The 13,629-nt window shown below is 38.2% G+C and overlaps 1 protein-coding gene across 3 annotated transcripts in view; it reads left to right on the forward strand.

The window, feature by feature from the left end:
* Trim55 (tripartite motif containing 55) overlaps positions 1 to 13,519 on the forward strand; it is a 52,036-nt gene extending 38,517 nt beyond the window's left edge. For all 3 annotated transcript variants that reach the window (XM_027932856.2, XM_027932858.2, XM_027932859.2), the window contains one exon: positions 13,397 to 13,519. In XM_027932856.2, coding sequence (XP_027788657.1) covers positions 13,397 to 13,519 — 123 coding nt within the window. The remainder of the gene's footprint in view (positions 1 to 13,396) is intronic.
* The last annotated feature ends 110 nt before the right edge of the window (positions 13,520 to 13,629 follow it).

Consider the following 13,629-nt stretch of genomic DNA (forward strand, 5'->3'; position numbering starts at 1 on the left):
AAATGGTCAAAAAGACAAGCAGAAAGGGGGTATGTAGCAAAGTTTCTTTTTCCTTCTCAAAGCCCAGGTTTAATTTCTATGTGTACCCAGATCTGAACCTTCATCAATTTTCTTTATCACCCAAGATTCAGTCCTCTTGAAAATATTCCTTCTATCTTAAGCTGGAATGTACAATGGGCCAAAGGTCCAAGGAGAGGCAGCCAGTGCATCTCCACCAGGTGCAACATGAAAAAGATAAAATCATCTTCATGCAAGTGACCTATGAGACCAAACCACATACATTCAGCACAAACACCCACTCCAGCTGCCACCAGAGATTGAGAGGTGAGAGATGCCAGAGGCTAGAGGGCCGGGAAGCTTCTTTTCCGTGTGAGATTAATTTCACAAGGTATTACAGAGCATTTAAAAAAAATAAAATAAAGCAGGAGACCAAGAACATGATTTCCCAGGGGTGCGACTATAGGTCCTCAGTCCTTTGAAACGATGTATTTAATTTTCCAAAGCAAACTGAAATGAATGAAAATTTAACTATGTTCTCTGAATTTAATTGAGGGACTCAGGGTGTCAAATTATTTCCAAAGAGAAATCTCCTACAGAGAGCGGTTGCTTGGTGTTTTACAAATTAGGAAATTCGAGCTCACAAATCAACTGTGCTCTGCCAGGCACCCTGGCTGTGCTGGAATTTCAACTTGATAAAAGTAGAGAGAAAACAGACCAGTGAGCCGGACTAGCCTTTATCTAATGCATAATATTGTCAGGACTTAATCCTGGAAACTATAAGAAGTTATAGTAGCAATGCATGCATTTTTACACAGAAAAAATATTTGTAGGTGGGAGTAAGTTTTTCTTAACAAGTAAGTTTTAATGAAATCATTACATTAACAGTATTAATGCTTTTGTTTTTGTGTCTGGCAACTACAATTTTACTTTTCTGGGCTCCTCACCCCACCCCGCCCCGCTGAGAAAGTGACATCCTAATAATTGTCGTTTTGTGGTTTTACAGAAAAAAAAAAAAAAAAGTAAACTTTAGACTGTATTTCTCAGGATCAAATAGCATTCTGAGTAAATTTCATTTTAACAGGAAGTTAAAATTGATATATCCATTTCAAAGAGGGAGGTATCCTGTTAATTGTGTGTGGCAGTATAATGAATTCATTTCCCCTTGGCAACCTGTGCCCACAGCTGTACAATTCCGTGAAAACAGGCACTGGGGAGAGCTCTCTCGGGGAGTTGTTATGACATAGCTAGTTGAGTTTTGCTTCCTGTGTTTTAAATTGTTTATTATTTTCATTTAACCTCAGACCCTTGTTAGTACTGTGCATCTTGTTGGGTTTTTCAGTCTCCATTTGTGTATCTCAGTGACTTCTATGAAATGCCTTTTTCATATACTACAATCCACGAAGTGAAGAGTTAATCTGCCATTGTGTTAATGCATATAAAACACTGATGGCACCACAGTGGCTGTGACTGAAGTGTGTACGTTGCTTTATCACTTACAAAGTCTTAGAAATTCTCTCGTTTAAACCTCACATCAACTCTGTATGGTAGGAACTGTTAACCTCCCATTTTATAGTGGAGGAAAATGAGGATTCTAGTGAGAGCATGACTTGCTCAAGATCACAGAGTTGCAGAGAGCTTACTGCCTTCAGATCCTTGGTGACCACCAGAATGTGGTATGCAGTGTTATGGAGGCCGAGCTGGCATCTAAGGAAAGTAAGTGGAACCCCCTTCACCATGGTTGATACGACTGAAACAAAACTCAGTGCCACCTAGGACACCTCTGCTTTGACTTACCATGAATGACAGAGTGGTACTACCTCACAGAGGACAGGTGAGGCATTTCTAGACCTCCACTGCTTTCCAGGATGTGACTGTCCATCACAAATTAGACGGATCCAATCTTTTAGCTGCATCCCAAACTAAGCCTGTCTGACTTCCAGTGGTGGGTCAGTCCCACCTACTGAGTCTCATATGTTCCCCAACACCAGCTGCCCCCTTTCCCTTTTGGATATGCGGTCACCATTAATACCTCTCAGCACTTCATCCGTAGAGATGCTTTGAGCAAGTTCCTCAACTTCCCAGGTCTCAGTTTCCTCTTCTATAAATGAGTCATGATGAAAACTTGATAGTGTGGTTCCTGAGAACCTGTTTTGCCTCTTTGCCTAAGACAAAGTAAAGAAGTTCCTGTCTGTGAAGGATTACAGATCTAATTCTTTGCAATTCAGTTCTCTTTTCAGAAAGAGTGAGAACACACATGGAATCTGTGCAGGACACACAGCTGTTAGATCCATATCTAAGAAGGCCTGGCTGTGCCAGGTGATATCAGCACCCATAAGACCTGCTGCCCACTCTGACACCATATTTCATAGATACCATGTTTGAAAAAAACTAAACAGAATACCTCCCACCATCCTCCTCTAGGTTAGGAAAGCATAAGTGGGGTAGTTTAATTTCTCGTTATTTGATGGGCCTAAGGAAATTATTCTGGCTTCTGATCTTCTTTTAGCAGGAAGGAAGAAACTAATGGCAATAAAACCCCCAGATCAATTCTCTTCATCCATCCCCTTATGAAGGAGGGCATGGCCATAAATTCTTCCAAGGAAAAACACTTTTTTTTAGTGTTTTCCTTCCAGAGATGCTTGGGGGATCCCCATTTTCTTCTTCTTCCTCTAGTCTTACAGAGACTGTACTACATTTTCTCAACTCTGTGTTTCATCCCTAACATATGTTGCTGGCCTTACACCAAGAAGAAATGTCTGCTTTCCTCTGAAAGAGATGCTCATGATGGCAGAACTGCCTAACAGAGTTTCCAAGGCTTAGGTCTTTGGTTGGCAGCCACCAACCATGCCTTAGTTGCTTCCCACTGCTGGTGACTGGCCCAGATTCTTGATGGTATCCTCCTTTCCAGCCAGGAATCCTTAATGCTTAAGTTATTCAAGAGCCTAAGGTTCAAGAATGCAAATTGAGGGGAGCAAGCCAAAGCTTGGGTTGGTTCTTTCTGAATAAATATTCTAAACATGATCTCAGGATTCCTACTTACACTACTCTGGTTTTGATTCTCTGACCCAGCCTAGTAGGTGTAGGTTGGACATTGGATGGTGGCCTACTCAGCAGCCTCAAATCTAGCCTTATCATTCCTATCCACGTTCCTTTAAGGAAAATGGCTTTTGTGTTAGATGGGCAAGTGTTCTTTTGAATTGGCCTAGAGAGACTGGCATTTAACATGCAGTGGTAACCAGACTCTGTTAGGCTGAATTTCTCATTGGCATCCTCTGAGGCACTCAAGAAATTGAGGGAGGCTGGACACAAACTTCCTCAAGACTCTTAGTTCCTCTCAACGTCCTGCCATCATTCATCTGTCAGGGTAAGGCCTGGACATATCTGGCAGGGGTGTACATTAAGCCATCATCATCCATTAATGTCTTAGTTTCAATTCATTTTATCAGATTGATTGCTATCAGTTAGATAAGCCTGAGGGAATAGAACACAGCGAAGGCACATTTTAATAGGTCAGGGTCATGATGGTGTAGAGAATGGCCATATGGAGAAGACAGATGCTGGCAGGCAATGGAGGCCCTGAGAAACTTAGAGGCCGCTGGAGGGCACTGGTTACTGATGAAAATGGCTCAATCTTCTACTTTGGGCCAAGTTTAAAAAGAAAAGGCCCCATTTAAGTATAACTGTAGAGACTTGTACTAGAGTGAATGTTAAGAAAGTATCTGTCTAGTTTGTTCTGTCAGTGGATCATGTCGGGCAGGATGCATTTAGGGTAAAGGGGATGCTGGCATTAACTCTCAAGATGAAACAAGGGTACATCACCAGTATGCAACCAAGTGAACTGTGTCCTCAGTTTATATAAACAAGACCAAGGATATGGTATAAATGCCTACAGGTACTCCAGATAATTTTTGCTTTTGGCCCTCACTCTGGCACCAACCTTACTCCTCTGAGAGATAGCGTCAATCCCTATTTTTTGGAAGAAATTTTTAATAACTTCATGGAAAAGTAGGGGTGTCAGAGCAGCAAAATCAAATGATTTAATCTCAGGTTTTGAAAACTATAGGGCAACAATGGCTAACACATTTTAAGCAGAATATTTTAATCTCTAGTACAGAAAAGAAAGTGCAAACATACAAATCCCAAAAGCAGTTCCAAATGGCTTATTAGCCAATGATCATTTCCCAAAGATTCTATTTCTCTGCAAAAATTGCCTTGTCCTACTAGTTTCACCTTTTAGATATTTCAACACATCACTTGGGAAGTTTACTCTAGAGTAGAAACTGCTTTTAAAGAAAAGGTAATACAAAATGGAGTCTGATGGTCTATTTGTCCAGGCAGAATTCACTATTTACTCACAAGGAACAATTACAAACATACTTTTACAATAGCCCCAGATCAGTTAGGCTGGTTTGATTATTTTTTAAAATTTATTTATTTATTCTAATTTGTTATACATGATAGCAGAATGCATTTGAATTCATAGCAAACATATAGAGCACAAATTTTCATGTCTCTGGTTGTACACAAAGTAGAGTCACACCATTCGAGTCTTCATACATGTACTTAGGGTAATGATGGCCATCTCACTCCACCATCTTTCTTACCCCCATACGTCTCCCTCCCCTTTCCCTATCTAAAGTTCCTCCATTCCTCTCATGATCCACCCTCCATCTCCATTATCCACATATCAAAGAAAACATTTGGCAATTTGGTTTTGGGGGATTGGCTTTCTTCACTTAGCATTATCTTCTCCAACTCCATCCACTTACCTGCGAATGCCATAATTTTATTCTCTTTTAATGCCGAGTAATATTCCATTGTGTTTATATACCACATTTTCTTTATCCATTCATCTACTGAAGGGCATCTAGGTTGGTTCCAAAATTTAGATATTGTGAATTGTGCTGCTATAAACATTGATGTGGCTGTGTTTCTGTAGTATATAGGAGTGGGATAGCTGGGTCAAATGGTGGTTCCATTCCAAGTTTTCCAAGGAATCTCCATACTGCTTTCCAGATTGGTTGCACCAATTTTCAGTCCCACCAGCAATGTAGTGTACCTTTTTCCCCATATGCTTGCCAACATTTATTGTTTTTTGTATTCTTAATAGCTGCCATTCTGACTGGAGTGAGATGAAATCTTAGTTTTGATTTGCATTTCTCTAATTGCTAGTGATGTTGAATATTTTTTCACATATCTGTTGATTAACTGTATATTTTCTTCTGAGAAGTGTCTGTTCAGTTCCTTGGCCCATTTATTGTTTGGATTATTTGTTTTTGTGGTGTTAAGATTTTTGAGTTCTTTATATATCCTAGAGATTAGTGCTCTGACATACATGTGGTAAAGATTTGCTCCCATTCTGTAGGCTCTCTATTCACCTCACTGATTGTACTTTTTGCTGAGAAGAAGCTTTTTAGTTTAAATCCATCCCATTTATTGATTCTTGATTTTCTTTCTTGTGCTACAGGATTCTTATAAGGAAGTCAGGGCCTAATCCGACATGATAGAGATTTCGGCCTACTTTTTCTTCTATTAGGCACTGGGTCTCTGTTTAATTCCTAGGTCCTTGGTCCACTTTGAGATTTGTGCATGGTGAGAGATAGGGGCTTTCATTTTGCTGCATAGGATTTCCAGTTTTCCCAGCACCATTTGTCTTTTCTCCAATGTATGTTTTTTGGTGCCTTTGTCTAATATGAGATAACTATATTTATGTGGATTTGTCTCTGTGTCCTCTATTCTGTACCACTGGTCTATACTACAGAGCAATAGTATATTGCAATAGTACTATTGCTCTGTAGTATAGTTTAAGGTCTGGTATAGTGATGCCTCCTGCTCCACTCTTCTTGCTAAGGATTGCTTTGGCTATTCTGGGTCTCCTATTTTTCCAGATGAATTTCATGACTGCTTTTTCTATTTCTATGAGGAATGTCATAGGGATTCTGATTTGCATTAAATCTGTATAGTGCTTTTGGTAGTATGGTCATTTTGATAATATTAATTCTGCCTATCCAAGAACAGGGTAGATCTTTCCATCTTCTAAGCTCTTCCTTAATTTCTTTTTTAGCATTCTGTAGTTTTCATTGTAGAGGTCTTTCAACTCTTTTGTTGAGTCCTAAGGTTTTTTTGTTTGTTTTTGTTATTTTTGGTTGTTTGGTTTTTGTAATGGGTTAGTTTTTCTGGTTTCTTTTTTCAGAGGATTTGTCACTGATGTACAGAAATGCCTTCGATTTATAGGTGTTGATTTTATATCCTGCTACTTTGCTGAATTCATTTATTAGTTCTAGAAGTTTTCTGGTGGAATTTTTTGGATCCTTTAGGTATAGAATCATATTGTCGGCAAATAGTGATAATTTGAGTTCTTCTTTTCCTATTCATGTCCCTTTAATTTCTTTTGTCTAATTTCTCTGACTAAAGTTTCAACAACTATGTTAAATAAAAATGGTAAAAGAGGGCATACCTATCTTGTTCTAGTTTTTAGAGGGAATACTTTCAATTTTTTTGCCATTTAGAATGATGTTGGCCTGGGGCTTAGCATAGATAGTTTTTACAATGTTGAGAAATGTTCCTGTAATTCCTAATTTTTCTAGTGTTTTGAACATGAAGGGGTGCTGTATTTTGTTGAATGCTTTTTTCTAAATCTATTAAGATGATCATATGATTCTTATCTTTAAGTCTATTGATATGATGAATTACGTTTATTGATTTCTGAATGTTGAACCAACCTTGCATCCCTTGGATGAATCCTACTCAATTTATCATAGTGCACTATCTTTTTTTTTTAAGAGAGAGAGAGAGAGAGAGGAGAGAGAGAGAGAGAGAGAGAGAGAGAGAGAGAGAGAGAGAGAGAAAGAGAGAGAGAGAGAGAATTTTTTAATATTTATTTTTCAGTTTTTGGTGGACACAACATCTTTATTTTTATGTGGTGCTGAGGATGGAATCCAGCGCCCCACGCATGCCAGGCAAGCGCACTACCGCTTGAGCCACATCCCCAGCCCATGAGCTATATCCCCAGCCCAATGCACTATCTTTTTGATATGTTTTTGTATTCAATTTGCCAGAATTTTATTGAGAATTTCTGTATCTATGTTTATTAGAGATATTGGTCTGAAGTTTTCTTTCTTTGATGTGTCTTGTCTGATTTTGGAATCAGAGTGATATTGGCCTCATAGAATGAGCTTGGAAGTGTTCCCTCTTTGTTTCATGAAATAATTTGATGAGTACTGGTATTAGTTCTTCTTTGAAGGTCTTGTATAACTCAGCTGTCCTGGGCTTTCCTTGTTGGTAGTCTTCTGATGACATCTTCTATTTCATTGCTTGAAATTGATCGGTTTATCTTGATTCAGTTTGGGCAAATCATATGACTCTAGAAATTTGTCAATGCCTTCAGTATTTTCTATTTTATTGGAATACAAATTTTCAAAATAATTTCTGATTATCCTCTTTATTTCTGTAGTGTCCATCATGATATTTCCTTTTTCAACACAGATTTTAGTAATTTGAGTCTTCTCTCTCCTTCTCTTTGTTAGCATGGCTAAGAGTTTATCAATTTTATTTATTTTTTTCAAAGAACCAACTTTTTGTTTTGCCAGTTTTTTTCAATTGTTTCTTTTGTTTCAATTTCATTGATTTCAGCTCTGATTTTAATTATTTCCTATCTTCTACTGCTTTTGGTATTGATTTGTTCTCCTTTTTCTAGGGCTTTGAGATGTAATATTAGGTAATTTATTTGTTAACTTTTTCTTCTTTTAAGGAATGAGCTCAATACAAGGAACTTTCCTCTTAGTATTTGCCTTCATAGTATTCCAGAGGTTTTTATATGTTGTAGCAATGTTCTCATTTATCTCTAAGAATTTTTTAATCTCCTCTTTGATGTCTTTTGCAACCCATTATTTATTCAATAGCATATTATTGAGTCTCCAGGTGTTAGAGTAGCCTCTATTTTTTATTTTATTATTGATTTTTAATTTCATTCCATTATGATCTGATAAAATGCAGGGTAGTAGCTCTACTTTTTTCTGTATTTACTAAGGGTTGCTTTGTGGCATAATATATGGTCTATTTTAGAGAAGGATTCGTCTGCTACTGAGAAGAAAGTGTATTCTTCCATTGGTGGGTGATATATTCTATATATGTCTTTTAAGTCTAAGTTATTAATTGGTTTATTGATTTCCATAGTTTCTTTGTTTAGCTTTTGTTTGGAAGATCTATCCAGTGGTAAAAGAGGTGTGTTAAAGTCACCCAGAATTATTGTGTTGTGGTCTATTTGACTCTTGAACTTCAGAAGAGTTTGTTTGAGGCTCCATTGTTTGGGGCATATATATTTATAATTGTTATATCTTGTTGATGTATGGGTCCCTAAGCAATATGAAATATCCTTCTTTATCCCTTTTGATTAATTTTGGCTTGAAGTCTACTTTATTTGATATGAGGATGGAAACCCCTGCTTGCTTTTACAGTCCCTGGGAGTGGTATGTTTTTTCCCAACCTTTCACCTTCAGTCTGTGGATGTCTTTTCCTATGAGATGATTCTCTTGGAGACAGCATATTGTTGGGTCTTTTTTTTTTTAATCCAATTTGCCAGTCTATGTCTTTTGATTGGTGAGTTTAGGCCATTTACATTTAGGGTTATTATTGAGACATGATTTGTATTCCCAGCCATTTTTGTTTATTTTTGGTATTTAACTTGATTTGGTTTCTTCTTTGATTGGTTTTTCCTTTAAGGTAATACCTCCTTCACTGATTTTCATCAACAATTTTTTTCTTTTTCTCCTTGTGAATATTTTGCCAAGGATGTTCTGTAGTACAGGCTTTCTAGTTGTAAATTCTTTTAACTTTTGTTTATCATGGAAGGTTTTTATTTCATCATCAAATCTGAAGCTTAATTCTGCTGGATATAAGATTCTTGGTTGGCATCCATTTTCTTTCAGAGCTTGGTATATGTTGTTCCAGGATCTTCTAGCTTTCAGGGTCTGGGTTGAAAAAATCTGCAGATATCCTAATTGGTTTCCCCCTATATGTAATCTGATTCCTTTCTCTTAGGACTTTTAAAATTCTATCCTTTTTCTGTATGTTAGGCATATTCATTATAATGTGCTTTGGTGTGGATCTGTTGTGATTATGAATATTTAATGTCTTATAAGCCTCTTGTATTTGATTTTTAAATTCATTCTTCATGTTTGGAAAATTTTCTGATATTATTTCAGTGAATAAATTGTTCATTCCTTTGGTTTGTAACTCTATGCCTTCCTCTATACCAATAATTCGTAAATTTGGTCTTTATGTTATCTCATAATTCTTGAATGTTCTGCTCATGGTTTCTTACCATCTTCACTGTGTGGTCAACATTCTTTTCAAGATTATATATTTTGTCTTCATTGTCCAAGGTCCTTTCTTCCAAGCAATCTAATCTGTTGGTGGTGTTTTCTATTGAGTTTTTAATTTGGTTTATTATTTCTTTCATCTCAAGGATTTCTGTTTGTTTGTTTGTTTTTTCAGAACGTCTATCTCCTTACTGAAGTAATCTTTTGCTTCCTGTATTTGCTTATGTAGCTCTTTATTGAATGATCTTTTGCTGCCTGTATTTGCTCTCTTACACCATCTTTAATTCACCGAACATTTTAATTATGTACATCCTGAACTCCTTCTCTGTAATTTCTTCTTTTATGTTGGCCATGGTTTCTAATAATGTAGTATCTTGGTTTGTTTCGGGCACTTTCTTCCCTTGTTTTTTCATGTTGTTAGTGTGTCTTCCCTTCTAGCACTGCAGATCCAAAGTGTTACAGTTTTTACCCTAGAGGCTATAGGGTCCCTGAAGGGTTCCAATACCTCTCCTTTAAGGGGTAGAACAATATTAACAGATCCCAATAGAAACAATATACAGCCTTAAACCAAATAGCTGCTATTAAGAAGACATTTACAGTTTTGTCACAATATACAGAAATGGTGAATTCAGTTATTATCTACAATATAAATAGTAGGTTTGCAAAGGGATCTACAATTTCTTATGGTGAACAAAGAACAGGGAGTAAGGTGTAAGATGGGATGTTGAGGGGATAGGAAGTGAAGATATAGAGTTATTAGATCTTAGGAAGTATGAAAGAATCTAAAGTTGGTTAGTAGCAGGAGAAGAGAAAGAAAGTGATTTCAGAGAGACAAGTAAGTGGGAAGACAATAGAAAGAGTAAAACAAACAAACAGGGGCTGGGGTTGTGGCTCAAATGTAGAGCACTTGCCTAGCATGTGTGAGGCACTGGGTTCAATCCTCAACCACATAAAAATAAAATAAAGATATTGTGTCTTCCTATAACTAAAAAAATGTTTAAAAAATGATCAAAAACTAAACATAAATATTAAGAAATATAAAAATAGGAGGTAAATGAATATATAAAACAACTGTGATATACTGTTCAGACATCCCAGTCCTCAATAGCCTAATTCATGAAAAATACTTGGTTTCACAAATGTTGGGTATGTGAAGGCAGGAGAAGACAGGGAGAGAAAAGACAAAAAAAAAAATCTTAAAGGAAGATACAAGGATTGTTTTTATTGGAGATCAGTATCTTTCCTGCTTCCCTTCTCATCCAATAGGTGGGGTTGTCTGTTGTTTGCTGGTATCTCCACCCTCAGGATGATGAAGGTTATTAAGGTGCGAGGGTTCTGGTCTTGGAGGCAGGGCTCCTGGAGGTGGGGTATAGCACTTGCTGGTCCCCAGTGAGAGACTGCACCCCAAGGATCTCCTTTGGGGCCTGCTTGGGTGATGTGGGTGCCTGGTCTTGCTGGTCTCTACGCTGTATCATCCCCTTTTTCCCTACTTCTCAGTCAGAAACCCCTCTCTCCAGAGGTCTTGTGGGCTGTACTTTGGGGGCTGCGCATGGAGAGCTGTTTTGTATTGGGCAGTTTAGAATCAGGTTTTGTGTTGCTACAAGCTGCATAGTCAAAAGAACTGTGCTGGGTTAGTAGCTGCCAGGGAGGCAAAGAGTTGGGGACTCTAGGTCTCTTGATATTGCTTCTAAGCACCAGCCAGTGTCCCAAGCTGGGAGTTGCCCTAAATAAAGATGGCAACAAAGGTGTCCCAAGATGGAGGAAGCTGCTTTCAGTGATGGGGTGTTGGGTTGGGTGGGGCTGGGTGGTGGCATTGGGGCATATTCAGAGATGCAGCCCTGTGTCGTGCAGTATTGTAGCTGGTGGCTGTCTCCAGACCCTGTGCAGTGTCCCCAGGTGCAGGCTACTGCGTGAAGGAGACTATGGCAGTGGTTGCAGTGTTGGAGGTGACCAAGGGACCCCCGCGTAGGTAGATGGGAGTCTACATGGGAGTGGCTACCAGAGGTTCTGCTCATGGGCAGCATCCTGTGTGGGTCCTGCTCGGGCACCTGGAGGTCCTGTGTGGATGAGTGACCAGGTGTGTGTTGATGCTGAGGCTTGGGAATCTGAAGGGGACAGCAGCCTTGATTTCCTGTGAGGGAGCAGCTGTTGGGGGACCTCTAATAACTCACAAAGAAACAGTATTCCCACTACTTAAATCCATGGTCACAGAGCGACACAGAATGCAGCTTTTTCCCTCTAGCCCGTCATCTTGGATCCTCCTGTTTTGATTATTTGTGTTGTTTTGATTTTTTTTTAGGATTAGCGATGGTGAAGTGATCATGGTGGGAAAGAGTTTGTTTGACATGTATGTACAAATTGAGGACAGAGTTGATCTGCCTCTGTTTCAAGGGCATTGAGATCTCTTAACCCACTTTCAACAGAATCTGCTGCCATTCTTTTTTCAAAGGCCCAGTCTCACTTGAGGTTTCAGCTAGCTGTTTCCTTATAGAAAACTGTCTGGTTCAGTTATATTCTACAGTGGTTGATGTGACTTCATGGACATTCTTAACTTCCTATCAGGAAGCAATCTGACAACACAAAGGATAATCCCAAAGCCATAGGACTTAGGACAATTTCATTGATTTTTGAAACATCATTCCCAAAACATATATTCAGGGTAAAATCTGATAAGGTATAGGCCAAGCATTCACTTTTCCCTCAGAACTACCTCGAGTGGCAATAAAACAAAATGCTTACCCAGAAAGTTCTGCTTTGCCAGTGCCAGGCACTTTCCATTCATATAACAGCTTCACAAAGTCACCAAGAGCTTCTGAGCTAAGTGCATGTGCTACTTCATTGCTTTGAAATTAGTAGCATTCTAGTCTGTGGGGTAGATTTACCAGTAAAGCATCAGAATATATTTGCTTATTTTCCATCGTTCTCCTAGGAATAATCATGTTTGTCATGTACCTTTAAATGTAAAACGTTTGAGTTAATAAAATCAAATTGCATTTCAGCAAGACTTTTTTGTTGTAATTGTCCCTCATTCCATTATTACTTTTAAAACTCCAAACAACATAAATGAAGTTCACTTAAGTTGATCAACTAATTCAAAATAATAAGCTGTTAGGCACTTATAACATGTAATTATGTATTTAGAAGTATTGATATTGGATTTGATTTTATAGAAATGATGTTTTTAGATTTTATTTCTCAGAGGAAAAATGTCCCTTCATGATTTGCTTAAAATTAAGCCTGCAGTTTTGCAAAATCTATACAACATTTTGACCAATAATGGACCACATGTATGATGGTGGTTCCATGAAATAATATTGCCTAGTGATGTTGCAGCCATCTTAGTTGGTGTTAGTACCTGCTACGATGTGCATACAATGATGAAAATTTCTAACCATACATTCCTCCAAAAGTACCCATTTCATTAAGCAGCACATTAGTGTACATCTGATAGAAACTTTCTACTTTAGCAGTGAAAAGATTATAGTGTGTCTTGCCATCACATTGGGTATAGCAGTGTCATCCATTAAATAAGGATTTGTGTGTGTGTTGCTGGGCCAGTCAAGTTTTTTCAGTCCAACCCAGGGCTTCACACATGCTACGCAAGCACTCTATCACTGAGCTACAACCCCAGCAGGTATTAATTTTTTTAATTCTACAGATTTTTCTAAACCCAGATACCTATAAGTTTCAATGAGACTGTCATTTCAGTAAATTATGTACAAGTGGACTTTTTTTTTCCCCAAAAAAGAACAGCCTGGACTCTTTTCCCCAAGAACTCCCTTTCACTGCATGCGTTACTGTTGTCCCTTTTTGGATCATGAGTGTGAATTCTTTCATGGCTCTTGATCATATCCAAGATAACCTGAGCTTGCTTTCTGTTCTTAATAATAATTATATGGAATATAATTATTCCATATTATTCCATGTGGCACCAATCTGGTAAATTGTAGAACAACTGCATGTATTAAATATGGAATATAATTATTATTATTGTTTCTCCTTAGTAGAAAAATGACTGACTAATCCCCCAAAGACTAGCCTCTTCTTCCTCTGATTCACATATTCTTCTGTTGCAGATTGGATTTGAGGCCTCTCCCCTCCAGGGACAGGCTGCAGCTTCAGGGAGTGGGAGTGGAGCTGATTCTGAGCCAGCTCGCCATGTCTTCTCCTTCTCCTGGTTGAACTCCCTGAATGAATGATGTTCATTCCGACTGCTGCCCCTCTGTCTGCCTGAATGAGATGCACACAGGCAGCAGGGAACGTAGATGAAATTAACACGATACAGATGATGAATGGGACCTCTGGACAG

Source organism: Marmota flaviventris, chromosome 15, assembly GCF_047511675.1.
Source record: "Marmota flaviventris isolate mMarFla1 chromosome 15, mMarFla1.hap1, whole genome shotgun sequence".
Classification (NCBI taxonomy): Eukaryota; Metazoa; Chordata; class Mammalia; order Rodentia; family Sciuridae; genus Marmota; species Marmota flaviventris.